This window comes from Aedes albopictus, chromosome 1 (assembly GCF_035046485.1).
Source record: "Aedes albopictus strain Foshan chromosome 1, AalbF5, whole genome shotgun sequence".
NCBI lineage: Eukaryota > Metazoa > Arthropoda > Insecta > Diptera > Culicidae > Aedes > Aedes albopictus.
In genome coordinates, this window is record NC_085136.1 from 240029067 (window position 1) to 240053772 (window position 24706).

Sequence of the window (24706 nt, forward strand, 5' to 3'; positions counted from 1 at the left end):
CACTTCATATTTTTTTGAATTTCTGAGAAAATTTGCTTCCGTTTTCATTAAAAACTTTGTTTCTACGATGCTTCGTTCTTGAGGAATGATTTTTCAAAGAAAAGGCTTTTATGGCACATTTGGACATTTTTGAACAAAATTGGCCATAACTCGAAAACGAACATTAAGTGCATTCCAAAAATTTTAGCGTTTAAAGCTTATAAAATAACCTTCTCAAAAATATTTTTTTCGAAAATTTTCCATGAGTTCGGGCATAGTTTTTCCGGCATTTCTTTATAAATTTTCTCAACCTTGGAAAATTTTGTGGGAAACTTTTTCCAGTTCATTTTTTTTTTATTTCTGAGAAAATTTGCTTTCATTTTCTAAAAAAAAACTTTGTTTCTACGATGCTTCATTCTTGAGTTATGATTTTTCAAAGTAAGTAGTGTCAAGGGAAAACCAAAAATTTCCACCTGACTTTTCCGGGAAAATAGGCGACCCTGAATTTTTCTCATTTTTTTTTTTTTGTTCTCCATGAGCCGGCCCAAACCCGTACGATAATAAAAAAAATCCCCTTCTTCTTCAAGAAATTCTTTAAGAAATTCTGTTGGAATTTTCCCATGAAGAATCGAAACATTTCTTCAAAAGGAGCAATTTCTTTCAAAGAGATTCGGAAATACTTTAAACAGTTTCTCTTGGGATATTTTAGAAAATCATATTTTTTTTCCAGAGTCCAGAAATCTTTGTTGAAATTTCTTATGGAAGATTGCTTTCTGGATGATACTGTGTATATTTAGGGATTCACTCAGGTATTTATTAAGAAACTTCTCGAGAAAACTCCCAAGGAATTCATGTGAAAGTTTCTCCAGGTGTTCCACCGAAGATTGCGTAGGGTTTATTTAGATTTTTTTTCCAATGATGGTTCAGGAAATTCTCCGAAGAACTTTTCGTAGGCATTTTTCAAAAAATTCGTCTATGATTATCTGTAGAGGGTTCTCCAGTTCTGCCAAGTATTCTTTTAAAGATTCTTTCAAAAAAAAAGTTTTTTTAATTTCTTCTGTGGTTCTCTATGCATGTTATTTTTATGCACTTTTAATTTATGCACCTTTTTTATGCCCTGCATAAAAAGAGGGAAAGCTACTCAGAATCAATATTGTGCATTAGAATATTAGAACACCCCTCAAACCTCTTGCAACGCCCTTTAAAAGCTCCTGAAGCACCTTGGAACGCCCTGAAACCCACTTAATATTATTAAAATACCCCAGAATCCCCCGTAACCCCATGAAAATACCAAAAAATCTTGAGAGAACGCCCTTAAAAGGCTCGTCAAGTCCCTCGAAACAACCCCTTAAAACGCCCCTGAATCCCCTTGGAACCCCCTTTTTGGGCTCTCTGGGAACATTCTGCAAACCCCCTTAGCCCCACCTCAACTGCACAGGAGCAAGACCTGTTCTCGCGAACTAGATTCTCTAATTAAAGCCCAAACTTAATTTATGCATAAATTTCCCTCTTTTTATGCCTTTTTAATTTATGCACATTTTTAATGTATGCAGTCCCAGCCATGTGCATAAAAAGAGGTTTCAGTGTATAAGAAATTATTCTAGGAATTTCTCCAGAGGTATCTGTAGGAGTTCTTCCGAAGAAACCCTCCAGGCAACCCTCAGAAATTTGTTGAAGGATTTTCGAAACTTTTGCTGGGATTTCTGTAGACATTTTTGAAAGATTCCTTCATAAATTCCTCTACGGATTTTTCTAGATTTCCTCCAAAAAGTTCCCAAGTGAGTTTTCGTTGGATTTACTTCCAGAGTTCCTTCAGAAATTTTTCACAATTTTTTTCTAAGTAAGGTAAATTTCCAACTGATGCACAACTAAAAATTCGCCAACTGTTGCACACCTCATAAGAATAACATAGAGTGTGCAACAATAGGCGAGTTTTTAGCCGTGAAACAATTGGAAAATTACCCTAGATATCTCAAGAAATTGTTCAGGTAGTGTCCCAGGAATTCATCCAGCAAATCCTCCAGAGATTAATCCATTATTTGTTTCAGGATTTTTTTTTCCAGAAAATTTCCAATGATTTCTTCTAGAACCTTTTCTAAAGTATCACCAGACAATTCTGCAGGGATTTCTTTAGAAATTCCGGCAGAGATTGTTTCAAGAATTCTTCCAGTATGTTTTGCAAAACTTTTGGAAGAAATTCCGGAAAAAAATCTCTGATGAAATATCTGAAGCAATTTCTGCAGGAATCTATAGGCAATTTCTAAATATAATCATTGTAGGAATTTCTGTAGGAATCCCCGAAGGAATTTCTCAAGGAATTCTCTATGGAACATTTGGAAAAATTTACGAACGAATCACTTTAGGATGCTTTGACAAACTTTTAGAGGAATTTCTGAAAAACTCAATGGAAGAACTTTGAATTGCTTATATTCCTGAAAAAAAAACTCTAAAATTGTGAACAAGTTCTTGGAGATATTATTGAAGGAACCTTCGAGGGATTGTCCGAAGTAATTCGACCAGGAATTTCTGAAAGAATCCTTGTATAAATCTCAGAAAGTACTCTCGAATGAATACATGAATATCTGAAGAATTTTTAGGGATATGCTTGAAGAAATCCCAGGAGGAATTTCCGCAGGATTTCGTGCAGAAACTTCACCGGAAACCCTTAATGAAATTGCTAAAAAAAAATATTGAGATTTTTTTAGGAAAGAAATGAATCCTCGATTAAAATTGTTTGGGGAGGAGCTGTGAACATATTTTTGATGGAATTCCTGTGGGAATACCTGGAGAAAATGTTTAAAGGAAATCCTGTAGAAATTCTTAGGAATATCTGAATGAATTCCTTATAGAATCTGTAAAAAAAAATCATAGAGTTATCCCCGGGCATCATGCCCGCTAGCACACATGCCGCATCCTTGGAAACCGTGCGGTATGCGCTGACTAAGCAGCGGCGCCATACCGTAGTATGGAGACCATTACTGCAGTATACTGTCGTGAGCAACTTACGCTTACTCGAGACTATTGCCGAACTATTTGACATTATCTTTAACAATGCAATTATCGCCCTTGCAGGCATATTCTACATGGCTTTCGAATTTCAGCTTATCGTCGATCATGACCCCAAATTGCTTCAGTGGTAATCAATCCATGGAAGAAGCCTGGAGCTATCCCTGAAAGAATCGCAAGCAAAAATCCTTAGAGAATTCTGAAGGAATCCCGGAAAGACTCATTGGAGAAATTCCCGAAGAAAGTTAGGAACAAATCTTGAGAGGAATCTGCGAATGCCATGGATTCTTGGCAAAAAATATTAAAAGAATTTCAGAAGTATTGCATAGAACACTATCGGGGGCTAAACCGTGAAGAAATCTTGGGTGAAATCCCAAAAGGAAGTCCGGGAAGAATTTATGATGGAATCGCAGAGTAAATGCTGAAGGAATCCCTGAAAAAAATCCAGGGAAAACCACTAAGAAATCTCTAATTGAATCACGGAAGAAATACTAAAGAATGTCGGAAGGAACTCCGGGAGAACCCCTTAAGGAGTCCAGGAATAAATCAATGAATGAACCCCAGAAAAATCCTTCTAAGCATGCAGGGGAAACAATTGAAGGAATCTCTGAAAAAGTCTCAAGAGAAAGGAAACCATGGAAGAATCAATAAATTGGGACGAAACAATGAATGGCAATCATTGTTGTAATTTCAGTAACAATTCTGGAAAGAACCCACGAATCCTGGAAGGATTTCCGGGAGATAAGCATGGAAAAATTGTGAAAGAATCGCTGAAGGAAGCCTGGCAGAAATCGCTAGTGCAATAAATATTGAAGTAATTTCTTGAAGCATTGTATAAGGAGTCCCATTGAACATACTGGAAGAGTCCCTGCAAGAATCTCTGGAAGAATTCCGGGAGAAATCCCTGAAAGGATCTCAGAAGCAATCATAAAACAATCTCGGGCGAAATACCGCGCCCGAGTTCCTAAAGGAAACCCGGAAAGAGTTAATGAAGGGACCACGAGAAAAATACTTGTAAAGTGACCCCTTACACAATTTGGCTAGATTGTCCATTGGAATGCCTAAATTTCATCCGGCAGATGAAATGCCGAAACGAATTCCGGAAGAAGTCTCTAAGGAATCTCTAAAGGAATCCTTGATGAATCCTCTAATAAATTTCTGGAGGAATTCCTAAAGTAAAGCTGAGATAAATCAATGATAAGCTCCCGCCGGGAGGCAACAATCAAGAAATTCCGGCAAGAATTTCTGAAGGAATCCCGAATGGGGATTCTGTAGGAATCGTGGGAAAAAAAAACCATGAATAAGAAAAACCGGCAGAAAGCCCGGGACGGATCATGAGAGAAAACCCAGCAAAATCCTGGAATGATCATTGAAAGAATCTTGAAAGTAGTATGGAAGGATTCCCGAAATAAATCGCTAGAAAATCTCGAGAGGAGTCAATGAAGGAATCCCCCACAGATAAAGATATGAGGATTACACGACATGTAAACTTTATTTTAGTCATGTAAACTTCCAGTTATGATGGTTTACTTACATGATATATCATGTAAGTTTGTGTTATATGCCATGTAAAAACTCTGAGTCAGGCTGAAAGAAGTCTGCAAGCAAGCGTTGGGCTGGAACCCAGCAGTATATATCACGGCAGAGACATGCCCAGAGGCTTATGCCGGCGTAAACTCAGACCACAGAGAACAGACGTCCAAGTCCAATTCCAAAGTTGTGTAAGGAATTTAACGGCCTTTTCAAATGGCAACACAAGTGGCAATATGGTGGCGCTAGCATCGCCAGCACGATTGTCAGCCATCTTGCTACGACTGCCTAAACGTCAAAAAGCAAACTCAGCAAAACATTGTTTACTCTACCGAACATGCCAACATGGGGCGCAAGTGCGAATATTACTGGTGCTTAAATAGACAAGGTGTAACTCCCGGAAAATCGTTTTACAATTTTCCCAGGGATGATAAATTGTAAGTATTTGTAAACGCAATGTTGGCAATCTAAAATTCATAATTATTGTGGAAACAAATTGTAGGTGTTTGCAGTGGGTGTGTCGCTGTGATTCGGTCGAGCTGAGCAATGATTTTTCCCTGCACGGAGCTCGAGCATGTGTAATGAAAAAGATGTGTTCCGACCATTTCCCTCCAGCGGCTTTTCGTATTCCTGGGAGATCTGGCAGTGGGTAAGCTCAATATAATATACAAAACATAAAAGTATGAAATATAATAAAATTTACTTTAAAATAGGCTTCGAATTGGACAGATTCCTTGCTGCAACCCAGCGCTGCATGTAGATGTGTCATTGGATGAACATTCCACGGAAGAATCGGTCGTGATTGACCTCAACAGCACGAATGAAAACGATACAGACGACATGGATAACATTGATTTTATAGAGGATGACGATGACTTTTGGGAATGGATCGAAGCAACTCAAAATCAGCATATCTCAATGGAAAGTATATTGGAAACCTCAAGCCCTGGTGTTGATGTTGCGGAACATGCAAGCATCGGTCCATTGGTTTTGAGGTACCATATGTATTTTAAATGCACCGTTTTCATACCCGTCCGCAATCCCCTTTTCGTCGTAAAGAAGTCTCGCCACTAAACACTTCTCACCGGAACTTATTTTCCACACATAAATCGCCTCGATGTCCGATCCGGCCATGAAGACATGTGCTCCGAAATGCCATTTCATCCAGCACCCGGGGAAATCCCGCACCTTCTATTTTGAAGACCTGATTCTGTCCGGTCATATCTCCGGTGACCACATACAGCCCGTCCTAGCTGAACTCACATGCAATCACTGAGTCGGCGTGCCCCGTCACTTCAAACATGGCTTCTTCCGTTTTGCTGTTTCACAGGCTTTGTCATCGCTTCCGCCGATCACTGACCTTCGCCAGCATGCAGTATATCGTAAAACACAGTTCCGGTGTGTTTGGTGAAGGTGCGTCGTCCCATTCCGGAATGTATACATCATGCACGTCATCCATGTCATCCTCTCCATCCAAAACGAAATCAGGCAAAAGCGCGAGTTTTTGGCATAACACCACAATGTCCATTTGAAGTGCAGCAATAAATCGTGTTCTTACACCAGGAAGTGGTCTCGTCTGTAATTAAAACAACCCATAATAAGCTGCCGAGCATTTTTATTGAATGTTTTGTTCACTTACCTTTCTTTGCTGTTAATCTGATCCGTGTATGGCAAATGCTCCTCCTGCACCATAGCAACGAAAACTTTCCGCATGCGAACACAATTATGTACTAGAAATTGTTCACTCTTTGACACGGATCGCCCGATCTGTGCGGGATGAGGAAAATCCTTGGCGACGACGAGGAGTATCACTTGGCAAGTGGCCAACTTCCGCATCTTACGTAAAATCACCGCGGTCCGATCCGCTTCAAAATTTCTCACACGAGTTTGTTTTGATAAAATTTGACAGTTCTGTGGGAGCCGGAAAACAAACATGGCGACATGTTTGATTATGCAAGTGGCAATTCGCCGAGTGGTGGCGGTAGTGTTCCAACGTATTTTAATTTGAATTCTTACACAGCTTTTTTTGGAAAAATGTTCTAGCTTGGATGTCTGTTCTCTGTGCTCAGACCATGTTCTAGTGTAAATTACTGTTAAGTTCAAAGTGACGTCATGAAGAAACTTATTCCTATTTCACATCACGCTTCTATTACTCTATTTTTATCAATCGTTTAAACGCTTCGTCACAAATTGCTCCTCAAGATTGTAAGCGTAAGCTAGTGCTTACTGCTTTCTAAGCAGAACGATTAGCTTGCACGCCATTAAACTGCTCTCTAACCTACGCCAGCGACGCCAGCCCATTTCAAGCGAAAACTTCAATGAATGGAGACACAATCTGCCTACTTGGCATAATTTTTACGCTGGCCGGCGCGGCCGGCGGTTGGCTGACGCAACAAAACTGACAAATGTCATTCAAATTGGGTCCGACCCGACCGAGAGAGTGGTGATCTCTACTACACTAACTTGCCAGCCTGCATACCTAGTTGAATCAACACGCTGCTACTGCATCAAGCAACCGACCACCGGGGTCATTAAATGCATCTCGTGCCGCCATTGATAGATCCCCGTCTGGTTTCTGACTTCCAGGATTGACGGGAAAATTGAGTGCTCGACCGCACTCGCGCGCGGAAGCGTGACCCGACGGGATGTCGCCTATTTTTGGAATCGCCGATAGTTTAGTCGGATTCTACCGTAAAAGGGGGTGGCATTGCTCAGATTTTGGAGTGATTTTTGGAGCTCCTACAAATATGCAATGAGGGACACCTACGGGATATTCCGGTGGAGCTCCCAAAAAATTCCAGTGGAATTCTTAGAGACATTTGAGTACAATTCCTTGAAGAATATCCAGCGATACGAGGGGGTTAGAAGCAAAAACGGGTGTAACAAAAACCCACACTTTTGAGTAAATGAGGTTTGAAGTTTTTCACCAATTTTTCATCCCATAGAAATTGTATGGAGCTTCAAAATTTACCCTATTTTCTGCGATTTACTGTAATTTTTCTAATCATCGTAAAAATAATCTTAAAAAAGTTCATAAAAGCTTGAAATCTGAATAATTTTTTTATATGCTCAGCTCAAAATCGATAAAATAGTCACTTACACCCCTCAATTTCCGTTGAGACTCCAAGAGAAATTATCGTTGAAACTCTAGAGAAATTTTGCATGAACTTTTAAGGGAGTTTCCGGTGGAAGTTTGAGACGAATTCTCGGTAGTACTTCTAGAAAAATGCCGATTGAAACTCCTACAGGAATGCCTAGCGGAACTCCTGCGTAATATCCAGTGGAACTCCACAGGAATTCTCAGTGAAACTCTTGCCGAGATTTCCAGTCGAACTGCAAGAGAAATACTCGGTGTAGCTCCTATAGTTATTTTTTCACGAATGAAAACATTTTTTTTTTAATCCTATGGTTCTAAACTTTTAGAGGTATTCCCGGTGGTGCTGCTAGCAAGAGGAATCCCCAATGAAACTTTTAGATAATTGATCGGTGGAAGTCCTGAGGAAATTTACGGTGGATCTTCTAGGGAAATTTTTCGTCGGAACTCTCAGAAGAATTCACAGTAGATCTCCTAGAGAAGCAATTTGTGGAACTCCACAAGAAAATAATGGAACTCTTAGAGATATATCTTTGGAACTCCTAGGGGAATTTCTAATGCAACATTTAGGGACATTCCGGTGAAACTAACATCTTAGGAACATTAAGTTCAACCCCTGAGGAAGATCCGAACCCAAGGATCGAAACGTTGGCAAATATTTGGAAGTATCAACGCCTTTTCCGTAACTGAAAGCTGAAAAACTCCCATCTTTTCTATACTCAGGATGCTCAGGATACTCAGGAAAATCTGTGCAATTCTTACATGCGCTGCCGTGACTTTTTTGTAACCATGTGTGTTGCCTGGGCCACCAGCAGTTCCGGGGTTTGTTCAGGAATTCCTTCCAAGATTTCTCATGTCTTCCTGGGTTCTCCAAAAACTTATTCTAGAAATCCTCTAGGAGTTACTTCTAGGATTCATCAATGAGTTTCTTCTGGGTTTATTAGGAATTCCTTTAGAAGTTCTCTTTGGGTTAACCCGTAACGTGGGTAGATCACCTTGGAATGGTGCGTTACGGTGTAAGATCTACGATTTCAAGTTTTGATCTTGCTATTTTCCAGCCCGGTTTATTTAAAGGCAGGAACATTCCAGGATCAAGATTTGGTGTACTTTTTTACATTTAAGTAATTATTTTTTTATTCTCTTTATTTTTCACTGCTAATATGCTAAAATATGTATAACAGTGGAGAACGTATCACAATTTAATACTTTTTTCTATTTCAGATTTACAAGCAGGCAATCAGCGATCAAAACGGCGAAGTATCCCTTTCTTTAGAAAGGTCAAGATTACCGTACGATACAGTGACAAGTAGACCACGTTTTCCGCGTCGATTTATTCGTGCCGAGTTCCATAATTTCGGTTTCTTTTTCGAACATTTACGATAATGTATTTTTGTTCATCACACCTTCAACTTATATTACGCGTTGCGAACATTCGCGGAAAATAAATAAGTACAACGGTTTTATTATCCGCAACCTTATAACACGGGAACGCGAAAAAAAAGTAATACAAAAACATAGGTGAAACTCAAGTGCAACGATTTTATTTGTTTAGTTGTCCAGTTTTCTCGTAAAGCTACGGAGCGGGTTTCGGTTTTTCAGCATTGGCAGTAACACTAAACGGAATTGCATACAGTTTATTTTCTGACTGAGAAACGATAAGATAAAACGTGCGTTATTACGAATTGATCCGTCATAAGCGTGGTTTAAAAATTATTCATACCCGGTATATAATTAAATTTAATACACAAACATACAATAAAATTATTGTATTCTTCCGACAGCCGGCTGGCGGAAGACTAAATCATATCAAGGGTTGCATAGCTCACATCACTTACCAATGTGAATCCAAATCTGTGTAACTTTCTATCCCTTCCCTTCCCACTAACAAACTTCCTTCCTGTGACAACCGTGGGGATGCGGAGGTACACACGGTCTCTAGTAGCAACGGATGTCACACCAACATTCCTTCCCTTCCCCGATGACCGTAAGGACGTGGCCGGCGCCGGTACTGACAATTTAAAGTTTTGAACCTTCAAAATTGCACATTGAGGATGGAAAGCTACACCCAGGCCCCATCCATTTGGTTCCCTGTGCAATGTTGACTGTTCTGATCAGTAACGGAGTAGCAACTACGAATTGTACGGTCATCTCATGCTCATGCTCATGCTCAATTCCTTTAGAAGTTCTCTTTGGGTTTCCAAAGACTTTTAAAGAGGTCTCATCTGGGAATTCTCCATGAGCTCTTCCGAGATTCCTCCAGAGACGCTTCCAGAGGTTCTTTCAGAGATTCCTGGAGAAATGAAATCCCAGCAGGATTGTGAAATGTCATGGAAAAAATGTCATGATATTTTCCAGTTCAACCACTCCTAATGAAAATTTTCATCCGCAATCACAAACCTTCAATAATGCTGGTTAGTTATGCTACAATAACGTCATCAAATATTTCTAACTAGAGGCAGTGCAAATGCCAAAAAATCGAATGACTTTTTTGACATTTTCCAACCCTGAATCCAAGGGAGAACTATTATGGAAGAAACCCAAATAGAAATTAATAAAGAAATTCCTTAGGAAAATATTGAAAGATTTTCTCAAGGAACTCTTGAAGAATTTTAAGTATATAGAACGCATGGAAGAATTCCATATGTTATTCTATTAGGAATCCTAGTAGAAATCACTTGGAGGAATTTTTAACTAAACTCATGGAGGATTTCCATTAAGAACATTTCAGAGAATTCCAAACTGTCCTCCCGAAGAAATTCCTGTAGGATCTACATGAGTTCTAGAAGAACTTTCTAGAGTTTCTGGAGGAAGTCTGGAAATAATTCCAAAAGTGATCGAAGAAAGAACTTCTCTCGAGGAATTTCTCTGGAAGAATTCCGGAAGGAACTTCTAGAGAAATCCCGCGTAAAATTCCGTGTGAAATTCCTAGAGCAATCCTCAAAGGAACTGCTGCTGTAATCTCAAAAGAAAACCATATATGGTTTCAGGAGTCTAAGTTCAATTCCCGAAATAGAATAAAAAAACATCAGAGTGAGAGTCTCAGAACAGGTATAAGAAAATAAAAACAGACAGAAAAATGAAACAAATATTTTTTTTTCTTTTGTTGACATGATGCCTTAAGTATGCGTTCCATACTGTTTCATTGCATTAGCTATATGGCACAAGCATTTTATATGCTTTAGCAATCACCACAGTAATGCTTGCTATCAACAATGATAGCCTTAGCGCCACGTTCGACTTTAAACCAACTTTTATGGTACCTATAAGCCAAAACAACTTTATATCGCATACTATAAAATACACTATAAAGTGAAATTAATGCTCTATATACAGCTACTTGGGTTACTTGGGTAGAGGAATCATTGAAGGATCTATGGAAGGAACCAGTGAATGAGCTCCTGGATGAATACTAAAAGAAAGTGTTGAATTAGCTCTAAGTCAAAATACACATAAATAAAAACAAAAAAAAAGTACTAAAAGAAGTTACTGGATAGATCCCGGAAAGATTTTCTGAATGAATCTTAGAAGAATTCCTGGAGGGATTTCAGCAGAAACTTATTGAGAATCACAGAAGGAACGCACAGAAGAACCCAGCAAGCAGTTACTGTTTAGTAGTTTTTAAGATATCGTGATCACCGTAACGGTACTTTTTAAAAACACCCTTTCGAGATAATCGCGTTCAAAGTTTCGAGCTTTGCATTGTCCCTATGGAGAGTGCACGCTACAATAGGCTGAAATTTGGAATGTGTATTGTCTAGCTGGTATACTTTCAGATTGTGTAATAAAAAAAGTACAGTCAGTTTTTTTACGCAGCGGATATATACCGCGTAAAAAAAACCGCGTAAAAATAAACCGCGTTAATTCAAAAATCCGCGTAAATGAAAACCGCGTTAATTCAAAAATCCGCGTAAATGAAAACCATGTTTTATAACTTTTAACTCAATAATTTCCTTTTTGATTTTATATTAAAAAATAAACTCAACGAACTATTTTAAGACAACTTTTAAAGATTTTTGCCTGTCACTCAAAATGTCTGCAAGTTACACAAACTGCCAAGTTATTGTTTAAAGGTTTAAAGCTTTTACCATCATTGATGACGTCAACCCGACATCAACCTATCATTCACCTATTTTTATTTTGGCCACCAAACCCAACATGGATCCAATACTTGGTCGATGTTGGTCCAACAGTGGCTCAACATTCGATAAAAAATGACTCAACTTTGACCCGACATTCGGATATTTTTTCAGTCTGGCGGAATTTTGCAGGGTTTTCTCGTGTTTCGTGCCCAGTTACTCATTTTTTTTGTTTGTATTATCGAGATTTTTAACCCTAGGCTAGTTCATCTCGGGACCCACGTTTTACTTCCCTTCCGAAGGAAGAACCCACATTATGTGAGTATGTCGGGAGTGGGATTCGATCCCAGGTCCTCGGCGTGATAGTCAAGTGTTATAACCACCACACCAGGTCCGCTCCACCCCAGCTACTCATTCGAGTGATAATGTATTCAATTGACAAGAATTCGCTTCTCATCTGATAGGTGCTCTGGATGAGTGAAATCGTTTTGAACATGAATAGAAGGAAAAATGTTTGAAAAGATTTGTTGGTTAATGTTCAAATGAATGAGATGAAGTTTTGCAACACTGGTTTAAACTAATTCGTTGTTAAGGCTCGCTCCATCTCACAGTTGTCGCAGAAGTGTCGAAGTACAGGCGGTAAATCATGTTCACTTAACCTTCCGTAACTCGTGCGGTTGCCCACCACCGTCAGCACCACGCTAATGCTGAACACGGAAAGCGATATTATATCAACGTGTTGTACAAAATACAACAGCGCGATTGCTCGAGGGTTGATAGTTAAAGGTCACAAAGCATCCTAAGTGTTCTGGAACTCAGTTTTTAAAGTCTATGAATGGCTATGACAGTAGTTTCTCAAGCTAAAAATAGTAACTATACATAACTAGCTGTACCCGGCAAACTTTGTCTTGCCTACTGCGTTTTTTGACGTTTCATTTTTCTAGCCAAGACCAAGTCCCCGGTCAAAATGTATGGAAAATTGATTTCCAAAAACTCCCATTTTTTCTATGTTTTTTGCCTCATAAACCTTCCTTGGGTGAAGACTAATAGAACAAAACAAAGACGACCTAAATCTGTTTAAATCAATAATTATTCCAAAATAGTTTTAAAATATTCCAAATCAGCCAATTGAACAGCCATAAATGGACATAATAGACATAATTATCTGATAGATAGATACAACAATAGATATAATAATAATCTCTGGACATAATAGATTACAAATCGTAGATTTGTACAATGAAAAAAGTTTATGTAATCTCAAGAACGGTTGGGATGTCCTTGAACATCTCAACAGATCTGATGCTGTCTATTAAACTTTGAGATGTTCAGTAAGTCATGAAAGATTACAAGTCGTAGCTTTGTATTATGAATGAAGTTACCGGTACACCCGTAGACTTTAGGATCTTAACTCCAGAATAGTTTGGATGACCTAGGATATCTCGACTGATTTGCAACTGTCTATTGAACTTTCAAAAGACTTACTGAGCATAATAGATTACAAATCGTTGATTTGTATGATGCAAGATGCTACCGCTGCACCCGTAGACTTTAGGATCTAAACTCCAGAATAGTTTGGATGACCTAGGATATCCCGACTGATCTGAAACTGTCTATTGAACTTTCAAAAGACTTACTGGGCTTAACAGATTACAAATCGTTGCTTTGTATAATGCAAGAAGTTATCGTTACAGACGTAGGCTTTAGGATCTACACTCAAGAACAGTTTGGATGTCCTTGGATATCCGGAAAATTACTCTGCAACATATTCTACCTTTTTAGTGCTGTTAAGCACCACTACAGAAATATGTAGAAAAACTCTATAATAATGCTTGGAAAAATTAACCCTAAAAGGGATACCTTTATGGCCTCAGTTTCGTCACCTCGCTGGGTGTGTTCCATCAAAGACGAGCTCTGAAAGGCGCCTGGGGTCCAATGGACCCCAGGTATCCCTTTTAGGGTTAAAAATCCACGTAAATGAAAACCGCGTTAATTCAAAAATCCGCGTAAAAATAAACCGCGTTAATTCAAAAATCCGCGTAAAAAACCGCGTTAATTCAAAAATCCGCGTAAAAAAAACCGCGTTATTTCAAAAATCCGCGTAAAAAAACCTCGTAAATGAAATCCGCGTAAAAAAAACGCGTAAAAAAAACCTGACTGTAAGTGCTTGCTCATGCTTTTGCTCACTGGAAAAAAGTATTGCTGGGGGTGACGGGATCGATTCCCGGTCGGTTCGGGTACTTTTCGTAAAAGCTCTTAGTTAATTACTGTGGTGCTCACAGCTTAGTACCCATAGAACACTGAGCTGAAAACCCAACTCGCAAAAAAAATGTGAGTTCTTCCTTCGGAAGAGAAGTAATGCGTGGGTCCCGAGATGAACTAGCCTAGGGCTAAAAATCTTGTTAATACATTCTTTTTTGTGTAACCGTCTAATAAAGGTGATAGAAATGATAATATCGCACTAGCAGTCAAAGTTATACTAACAAACTTTCTACGACAATTATTCCACCGCAGTACAATCAAAACATGGCGATTATATTTAAGGATGTGATGGTACAAATGTCGCAAAAATGCTTCATAAACGTTTCTTAAATATGACTGTAGCATTAAGGAAATACTTGTTAGAATCCCAAAATGGCTGCCACAATGGCCGACTTTGGCACCTACTCACGATTTCTGACGCACAAATCTCTTCCTAAACTAAACCAGCGCACCTGATCTTATTTTAAGCTAATTACAACAGAATAATAAAATGCACTGATGTTTGAAGCTTGCTTGTTGAGATTTGTGCGTCTGAAGTTCTGATGCATTGTTCAAGCGGGATTTCAAGACGTTTGTCCTTAAATTAGCAAAAATATATATATTTTTTTACATTTTTCATATTTTGATTGATAAATGTTTGCATTACCTCCAGAAATGCATTTCAATTATTTTTTATGAAACAAATCATAAAAATGACAAGACTCGAACTCGGGACCTACTGCTTCATTGCCGTTTGCATCTACTCTTCTCCAATCTGGATTACATGTATTGGTAGATTTGAAGCAGTATTTGATGATTGAGCCGAATACATTTTCGTTCGGGCGTTGCATAAAAATCGCTTAAGTATCATTATTCAACAAGCTGATCAATGTTTGACCAATCATAACCATAACGCTCATTCATCAGCAGCGCCACTGGAGTTTTACAGTAGCTGTGTAATCTGTTATGTAGCCAACGGTGTTGTTTACTAAATTTGCAGCGAATCAAACATTATTAATTTTGAACATCCAAACAAATGAACTGCGTATAGTTTTTGTCAATTAATAATGCCAGAACGAAAAATCTGTCACCGAAGTACAAATCTCCAAACATTAAGAGGATACTGAGCCCGAGCAAGATTGAAACAACGTTAAAAAGTGTAATATATTTTTTTTTCTGCTACAAGGACCTTGTGTGATGATCAATCCTGAACAGCCACGAATGCTCTTGTTAGGCTTCTAATCAGCAACCATGTAAATAATTGTAAACATGGCAAACAATGACAATTAAGTGATACTTTTACATTACTAATCAGCAGTTTAATAAACTGATTCAGCAAAATTTGTTAAACTACGTTTAAGGTATTTGTTCAACTGTGAATCATATGTGGAATAGTGGCATATAATACATTACAATACATTTTAAACAACTCGAGGAGATCTCCTTAAACTTTTGTTCAATTTGTAATTCAATTACTAACTATATGACGATCAAAAGAGTAGTTTTCACTGTTTCAAATGCTTATTCGCCACTTAAATCAACACATATTGTTGTTCAACTATAGGCGCTTTTGTAAAACATTTGTTTATTAATGGCTCTGAATTGTTACTTGGGACTTCTATCAATCCATTCTTCTTTTGAAACGTGGCTCTACTCTATATAGGTATCTAGACATAGATAAAGATCTTTAAGGTATGTTTGGTATTTTGAACCCCTCTTAGGGACTGGGTACACAATTGAGCAAAAAAAAAACAACGATTTTGTTATAAAACAAGGATTATTCCAGTGGGCATTACGTAGAGCGAAATGTTTTCAGTCGAAAGGAAGCTAGCGGAACTTAAAATGTTTGTAATAAATAAGAGAAGTATCAAAATCCTGGAGGATCTCTAGTTACAATTTTGAATCACCTGACTTTATTTATGAACCACCTTTGTTTTGGCCCACCTCATTAAATTCTAATTAGGGTAAATCGCAATTACTGCACACCTTAAAAACTCGCCAATTGTTGCACACTCCATGCTCTTCTTGTGTGGTGTAAAACAATTGGCGGGTTTGTAAGGTGTGCAACAATTGACAATTTACCCTACTTGATTAAATGTAGGCAGGCAGTTTAGCTAAGGTTCACGCTAAGTTCAAACTACGTGAGTATTGTAACAATGTTTGCGCTCTTTGAGGTTTAAAAATTACGTGGTATTCTAAAAAGGAAAGAGTTTGGTTGAAATCGCCAGTTTTTGCACATTATTCATATATGGGGACATTACATACCGTCAAATGGGGTAACTTGCAACACTTTTCGACTCTGAAGCAATATCATTGAAAATCCAAACATTTCAAACATACTGTAAAGCACCGTGTACACTAATTACCACGAGTACAATACTATGCAGAACTTCATTTACCAAAATACGTAGCCACCTAAACAGGAGGTGTAAAATACATGCTTGTTGCAAGTTACCCCATCTGTGGGGTAACTTGCAACACATGGCATGAAGCTAAGTTAGCTACCATTAAACTGCACCAACATTCTAGTTCTTGGTCATATTATAAGCTTTTGATGTAATGCATGAAAAATGCTTTGAAAAGATGTACACTAACCAATTGAAATGAGGGGCCCCGTTTTTTGTCACTTACACCCCTTTGATTCTAACCCCCTCAAATATGATTTTTCATTAAAGGGTTGGTAGTTATTATAAGTGAGAGTATATCATTTCTCAGCAGGTCTCACGTCCCTCAAATATAAAATATTTATGGATCTCATGACCCAGTACTAGCTACAAAATGTCAACAATGCTTAATGTAATTTATTAGAAAGGTAAAGTGAGTCATCTTCAGGTAATTTTTAGTATGAAGTGGTGTTTGGCTATTCCAGCTAAAATAACATGATTTAAACACCCATTCAACTATTTACAAAGTTTAAAGCCGTCAGTTTGGGCATTCTACTGAAAAAAATACTGCTTCTAGGTTCAGAATAGATGTTGGTGATTGTTTTAAAACGTTCATGAACTGAATTTAACTTCTATCAAGGAACGTTAATGATGTTACAAGATATGGAATTCACGTGCAAAAAAATTGTTAAATTGAGTTGACATTTGAAAACGAACACATCAGGTAATTAACATGATTCTTTTCGATTATTTCTTTCCGAAATATCGTGAAATGCCAATATATTATAGAAAGTTTTATTTATTTCAACTGTTGCAAGTTACCCCATAGTGGTTGTCGAATATGATTATGATTTTTTACATTGCTTAGTCGATAAGTTTATCAAACTTTAATCGTTCAGCTAAGCTTACTATTAGATACCCTAACTGCAAGCAAGCTCATCAGCCTTATCGTACTTACCATAGGAGAGAGGTAAAGCACGATTTTCATACTTGTTTTTATGCCATAAAATGAGCAAACCGTTTTAACAGTGTAGCTGAATAATAAACAAAAAAACAAAACTGATTTTTTCACCAAAACGATCTTTGGTACACATAATTTTGTTAACCGAAATGGTGGAGCACACTAGCTTTCATTATTACGAAAAAATAGTTCACATTTAATGCATGTCATCGTGTTGCAAATTACACCGCTGTTGCAAGTAACCCCGTTTGACGGTATACTTTGTAGAACATAAATTAGGTTACACATTGGTATCGTCATCATAGTCTTTGTTGCAGCCTATCCTAATAACCTCTCCCATTGTCTGCAATTGTGAATTGACAAACAATATTTGTCTGACCTTTGCATGCCGAGATTACTCAGAAAGTTTAAAGAGCTATGTGATAGCATGCGTTCCCTCATAAGGCTCACTGAACATTCCCGCGCATCAACTTCGCCTCGACTCACGGTACCGAGAATCAGGCGTAATTTGGGCGACATGAAAGTGGAATTAGCTCATCATTTCAATTATCCCCCCACCCCCTCCGGCTAAATTCGGCGAAAACATGGAAATTCCTCACCGGAAGGCTCAGTTCAGTATTGTTCATTGTCACCGATAATGGAACGATTTAAATGGCACCCCATCTGAGCTTCGCAGGGTTTCCACAGAAGCCAATAGCCGAGCCGTCCAGTCAGAGGTGATAAGCACTACACATTCTTCCAACGGCCACCACCCGCTCAACATGTATCCATCACAAGCGGCTGACTGTTGTCACTGAGAAACTCGTCGTACGATTATTGTGCATTCCATCATACCGAGACACACTTCTTGCGAAGTAGAACACTTCCTTCTGAATCGCCCGAGTGATGCGCGATTTTCAACACCAACTTGGACAAATTACGGGACAAAAGCTGCTGGTTGTAAGCAGTCGATCACGATTTGAGACACATCACTGATAAGAGGTTCTACACGTGTTCAAAGTCTTGTAGCACTACGGTGACTGTGACTTGAGTTGCTTCTGTAAGGTCTCAAGTTGGCCGAAGTCCAAACAAAACAAATGGGGTTGGTCAACCTTCACTTCGGTGTTGACCAACCTACGCTGCAACGGTTGGGTACAGAAAACACACAGAACGCACACAAAAACCATGTCAACTGTCAACATCAACAAAACGAAATTCGGTAGCCAAATTACCAGCATTTTACAGTTGTCGGTGTTTAGTCTGCTCCCTCTTCTCTACCGCTCTTCCTCCGCTTCACCTGCTTTTCAAACAATTTCTTCCAAAATTTCGTACTCTTCGTCGACGCCTATCTTCGCTAAGCACCGCGACGCTTCAATGCACATGGGATCGAACGCGCGAAACCAAACTTCGAAACCTCTCCGTCCGCGGAGAGGTGCGAATTACTCGTAGCTACAACAGATGGGCGTGAGCTACCTACTCGGCAGCCCCTTCAGCAGCGGACAGCCTGCCGATGATAACTGAGCTGGGCAGCCTCGGTGTGGCAGGGCCTGCTCCTACTCCTAGCATCGGCCTGAGCTCTAAGCTGGGATGGCGATGACGATGATGATGATGATGTTGATGATAACACACGCGGAAGATCGCACAGCGTCGCGAATAGATTTCTCAAACAACCGGAAATCCAGTCCAAAATCACAGAATATTGCACGTTTTTGTTTTTAGAGATCCCGATAACGCGGAGATGCACACGGGAGATCAGAACTTCGTGCGCCCCTCGGTTGGGATGATAGCAATTTCGAAGGGTTGCTTTCGCTGACCGCTACCGGACCCCGTTCGTTTCACGTTCTAACTGTTTACGAGCGCGACCCGCGAAGAACGGCGAGCAACTATTCACGCGCGCGACAAATTTCTGCGAGGAACTGAAACAATTAAAAGCGCGTCCCACTGCTATATAGGCAGGTGGAGGCGCGCCCGTCAACCTCGGCGCAGTCTGCTCGGCAGCTGTTCTTCTGGAGGATAAGAGTCGCGATATGGGGGAGTTAACGCTGACCAGAACGAAAGCTTATCAATCTGCACTGCAGGGATGGGAAGTGCGGATGTGTCACTTGTCATTGACTGACAAGGAGGAGACGCTACTAATTCGAACCAAATGGGGATTTGCAGGATAAAATCTTGTCCTGAGCTTAGACCTCAGACAAACAGACGTAACACTCTTCAAAACGGCTTGGCACATGCATTTAATGATCAATTCAAATTCCATTTGATTTCCGCGATCCTTCCACCAGAGGCGCCAGTAAACACATTGCTGAATGATGCAAACGAAAAGTACAGGCAATTTGTGTAGTAGTGTGCGTGTTAGACCTATGTCAAATCGAAATCCATCATGGCCGACAGTGTCTCGCGCGGTTCAACCAATAGGTGGCAGTGTACTCATGAAAAAGACACCGGACAAAAGTTTTTGATGAATTCCCTCTAAAAGTTACGTCTGTTTGTCTGTGCTTCCACAGTTAAGAACTGAGTGCATGATCTGCCAATGACAATTTCACATGAGTGGCAGGTACGACGATACTATATGGCCAAGAAAGTCAAGGAAATTTCCATTTCGGAAAGTTCCAAAGATAAAATATAAGAAGCTAACTATGATACATCATAACAAGCATCAGAAATTTATCCAAAAATTTCTGAAAGAATTCTAAAATCCTTTTCATGATTTCAGCAAGAATTCCTCCAAAGAATTTCTCAGGAAATCCGTAAGAAATTTCTCCAGAAATTCTTCCTTCCTTCCTTCTTTAAAAAAAAAACAATTCCCGGAGAAATTTCCTAACAAATTACAGAGAAGTTCCTCTATCCAATCCTTCAGACGACCCTTCCAGTTTTTTTTTCAGTGATTCATCATATTTTTTTTCAGGAAATTCTTCAGAGGTTCCTCCGAGTATACGTCCCAAAACTTTTCCAGCAAATATTTCAGAAATTCAGATTTTTTTACATGAATGCTTTCTGATTTTTTTATTGAAGCTCCTCGAGAGGTTTCTTTCTGGAATCCTTATGGAGTTTCTTTCAGACATTACTTGACTAATTCCTCTAAAAAGTTTTTAGGATATTGTTCTAGAAGTTCCTTCAGGGAGTTTCTCAGAAGTTTCTCAAATATTCCTCTAGGAATATTCTCTCGGGACTTATTGAAACTTTTCTTCGGGGATTTTTTTCAGATGTTTTTTCTTGGAATGCTTCAGAAATCTCTTCAGAGATTATTTCAGGGATTCTTTCAGAAATAATTTCCGGATTATTTTCTTGAGAAGGACAGCTTTCCTTGCATTTGTTTAGAGATTCCTTCGAAAAATGCAATTTCATTACACATAAATTTCAGTGATTCCTTCAAGAATTACTTCACATTTGTTTCAAATTTCTGCTGGGTTTTCCCCGAAAATTTCTTTAGCGATTATTTAACAGAATGTTTTAGGGATTTTTGTCCACTTCTACAATTTGCAAGAAACTCTTTTATGAACTCATCCAGAAGTATATCCGGCAGATCATCCAGGGTTTGTTTAAGGACATACTGCAAGAATCCCTTCCGAAATGTATTCAGGGAGTTATTCAAGAACTCCTCTGATACCCTTATCTGTAGTTTCTGCTTGGATTCCAGCAAAAATTATTTCAAGTATTCCTTCACGATTTATTCCGAGACTTACCTCAGAAATCCCTAGAGTATGTCCTTTAGACATTTCTTCGGGGATTTCTCCGGATTTTTTCCTTGAATTCCACCAAAAGCTTCTCATAAAATGTGTCTATGAATTCTTCCAGATATTGCTTCAGAGATTTTTTCAGGATTCTCGTCAGGAAATATTACAAAAAAAAATCTTGGAATCTCCAGGAAATCCGCAGGAGCAGTACCAAAAACCCATCTAGAAATTTCTTCAGTTCCCTCGTCAGTTCCCTGTCAAAAATTTCCAAGGGGTTCTTGGAGAAGCCTTTGGAAGCATTGTCGAAAGGAACAAAAAAGCTCTAGCTCTGAAATTTCTGAAAAAGCTGTAGGTGAATTTCTGTTGAAATCCCTTGCTGATATTTGATGATGAAATGGAAAAATCATTCAACTATTGAGTCTCTGGAAATATTTCTGGGGGACTTCCTGAAGAATTTTCAGAAATAATCCGTGAAGAAACTTCTGAAAGAATTCTTGAAGGAATTTTTGAATAAACAGAAGGTCAAATTTTGGTAGAAATATTGTTTAAAAAAATCAGGAGAAATATCTGCAAGAATCTCAAGGAAATTCTCGAAGAATTCCTGGAAGAAGCTGCTGAAGAACTTGAGTAATTAAATAATACCTGGTAATATTGCTTGAGGAACCCTTGATTAAATTCTTTTAGGAATTTATTAAGAATAAGAAGACGAATTTCTAGAGGAATCCTTTATCAAAATTTATAGATTGACTGAAAGAATACTCGAAAGTCTTGAAAGTTTTTAGGAAATCCTCGAAGAATTTCTGGAAAAACAATTCTGTAAAGTATAATAAAGAAAATCCCATTAGAAATTTTCAAAGGAATTTATTTAGTAGTTCCCAGCAAAGATTTCTGGAGCAATTCCTAAATGCATCTTCAAAAAAAAATCCTGGAAGAATTTCCGAGAAAATAAATGGAGGAATACCCAGACTAATTCCTGAAAGAATCTATGAAATCTATGTAAAAAATCTGAACTCTTGATTCAGTCAAAAATATCCCTGTAAGATTGTCTAGAATCCGTAGATAGTTTTCTGAAAGACTCTGCGGAGCAATTTCTGAAATAATCAATTAAGGAATTTCTTAAGCATGGAAGGTTTTCTAGAAAAATCTTGATATAATTCCTGGAGGTTTCTAGAGCATTGAGCGATTTTTTTAAAGAAACTCATGGAAAAGATTCTGGAAAGATCCGTGGAAATGGGAACATTCAGACAAGGAATAGCTCAACAAATAAAAAAAGCGTCGCTTTATTCCGGATCCTAGTACGGAGCTGAAACGAAACGTCAAATCAAATGGGACTTGCTGTGTTAAATTTCTTGACCATTCCAGTCATAGAAAAATAATGCACTGAACGAAAATTACTTGAGCGATTCCGTTTGAAGTGCATATCTCGCAATAAGGTCTAACTAAACGATCGAACCACCTGTAAAGTGCTGTCACGAAAAAAGTATAGGCGTGTTCGGGTCAATTTGACTGGCGGCGGCGTGGAAAAAACATCGACGACAGCGACACACACGTCTAGGCACATCTATTCCAAGCTAAACACCTTTGACCATTCGATGGCCTTTTGCTGGAACCCTCCGCTGAACAAGAAGATGCCAAGAGAATACCAGCGGAAATTCATGCTAGGTCTCCTACTGGAATTTCTACTATTTCTCCAGGAATTCTTGCTGTGATTTCACAAGCATTTCCAGCTAAGATGTCTCCAGTAGTTGCGCATGGGAGTGCCCCAACAATTTGTGCAGGATTCTCACCATGAATTCCTGAATAAATCACATTAGGACATCAAGAATTGAGCAATCAAGTGGAGTTCCAGCAAGAATTACTGGAAAATTCTCAGAAAAACTTCTGGAGGAATCTTTGTAAAAATTCATGACGAATTCACAACAAGAATTCACAAAGAAATCTCTGGAGGATTGACAGCATATTTAAGCTGTAAGTAATGTCCGAAGGATTTTAGCAATAAGTAATGTCCGAACACTATTTTGAATGCTGGCTACAAAGTGCTATCCCAGATCATCTTCCGTCGTCTGTCACCTAAAACAAACGAGTTCGTGGGAAGTTATCAAGCCGGCTTCATCGACGGCCGGTCGACAACGGACCAGATCTTTACCGTATAGCAAATCCTCCAGAAATGCCGTGAATACCAGGTCCCAACGCATCACCTGTTCATTGACTTCAAAGCGGCATACGACAGTATCGACCGCGCAGAGCTATGGAGAATCATGGACGAAAACGGCTTTCCTGGGAAGCTGACTAGACTGATTAAAGCAACGATGGACGGTATGCAAAACTGCGTAAGGGTTTCGGGTGAACTATCCAGTTCATTCGAATCTCGCCGGGGACTGCGACAAGGTGATGGACTCTCATGCCTACTCTTCAACATCGCTCTGGAAGGTGTGATGCGACGAGCCGGGCTCAACAGCCGGGGAACGATTTTCACAAAATCCGGACAATTTGTGTGCTTTGCGGACGACATGGACATTATTGCCAGAACATTTGGAACGGTGGCCGAACCGAACACGACCGGATCCTTCTGGGTAGTAATGTTACGATAGACGGGGATACTTTCGAGGTGGTGGAGGAATTCGTCTACCTCGGATCTTTACTGACGGCTGACAACAACGTGAGCCGTGAAATTCGGAGGCGCATCATCAGCGCAAGTCGGGCCACTGCGGGCTCCAGAAGAAGCTGCGGTCGAAAAAGATTCACCCACGCATCAAATGCACCATGTACAAAACGCTAATAAGACCGGTGGTCCTCTACGGGCACGAGACATGGACCATGCTCGAGGAGGACCTACAAGCACTCGGAGTTTTCGAGCTACGCGTGCTAAGAACGATCTTCGGCGGTGTGCAGGAGAGCGGTGTGTGGCGGAGAAGGATGAACCACGAGCTCGCTGCACTTTACGGCGAACCCAGCATCCAGAAGGTGGCCAAAGCCGGAAGGATACGGTGGGCAGGGCATGTTGCAAAAATGCCGGACAACAACCCTGCAAAGCTGGTGTTTGTTATTGATCCGGTTGGCACAAGAAGGATTGGAGCGCAGAGAGCGCGATGGGCGGACCAGGTGGAGGGTTACCTGGCGAGCATTGGGCGCGACCAAGGATAGAGAGCGGCAGCCACAAACCGAGTATTGTGGCGTACTATTGTTGATTATGTCTTGTCTTAAATGTGGTGTTGAACAAATAAATGTATAAAAATTACCCCCGATAGAACATTTCAAGCTTAGAACCAAATGAAAGAAGAGACCCTTAGATCTCATTTGGTGGGTGACCCAGTGATACTAATTTTTTTTTTTGAATAATATTGTTCTACCGTAGACATCGTGTAGGGTTTGGATGACACAAGTAAGATCGCTTCCCACTTTTTACCGAACTCTTTAGTCTACTATATGCACAGCATAACTCTGGTCTCTGACTTCACGGTACTCTTCTTAACTTCGAACTAGATAAACTCTTCTCAAGACTTCACTCGAACAAACTTTTTTTTAAATGCCTCTAAAACCCCTTTGGACGTCTTTAATTGGCTCCAGAAACCCTCTGAAACACACTTGAAATCCCCTTGAAACGCCTCTAAAATGCCATCAAACGCCCCTAAAATCTCTAGGAAATGTTCAAAATGTTCCTGAAATCCCCTGAAACTCTTTGTAAGGACCCTGAAATACCTTGCAATGCCCCTCAAACCCCTTGTAACTCCCTTTAAAGACTCCTGAGGTCCCTTGAAATAATTCCCTGAAACGAGCCAGAA

The 24706-nt window shown here is 39.4% G+C and overlaps 1 protein-coding gene across 2 annotated transcripts in view; it reads right to left on the bottom strand.

Annotated features, from left to right (window-relative positions):
* Positions 1-24706, bottom strand: part of LOC115259568 (sodium-coupled monocarboxylate transporter 1) — a 41872-nt gene that overhangs the window by 5673 nt on the left and 11493 nt on the right. The window contains exon 1 of one of the 2 annotated variants that reach the window (XM_029860277.2): positions 18483-19253. The exons of the other annotated variant lie outside the window; for it this stretch is intronic. Within the exon in view, the coding sequence (XP_029716137.1) occupies positions 18483-18488 (6 nt within the window). The 5' untranslated portion in view covers positions 18489-19253. Of the gene's footprint in view, positions 1-18482; positions 19254-24706 lie in introns of those variants that run through there. 2 annotated transcript variants of the gene reach the window in all.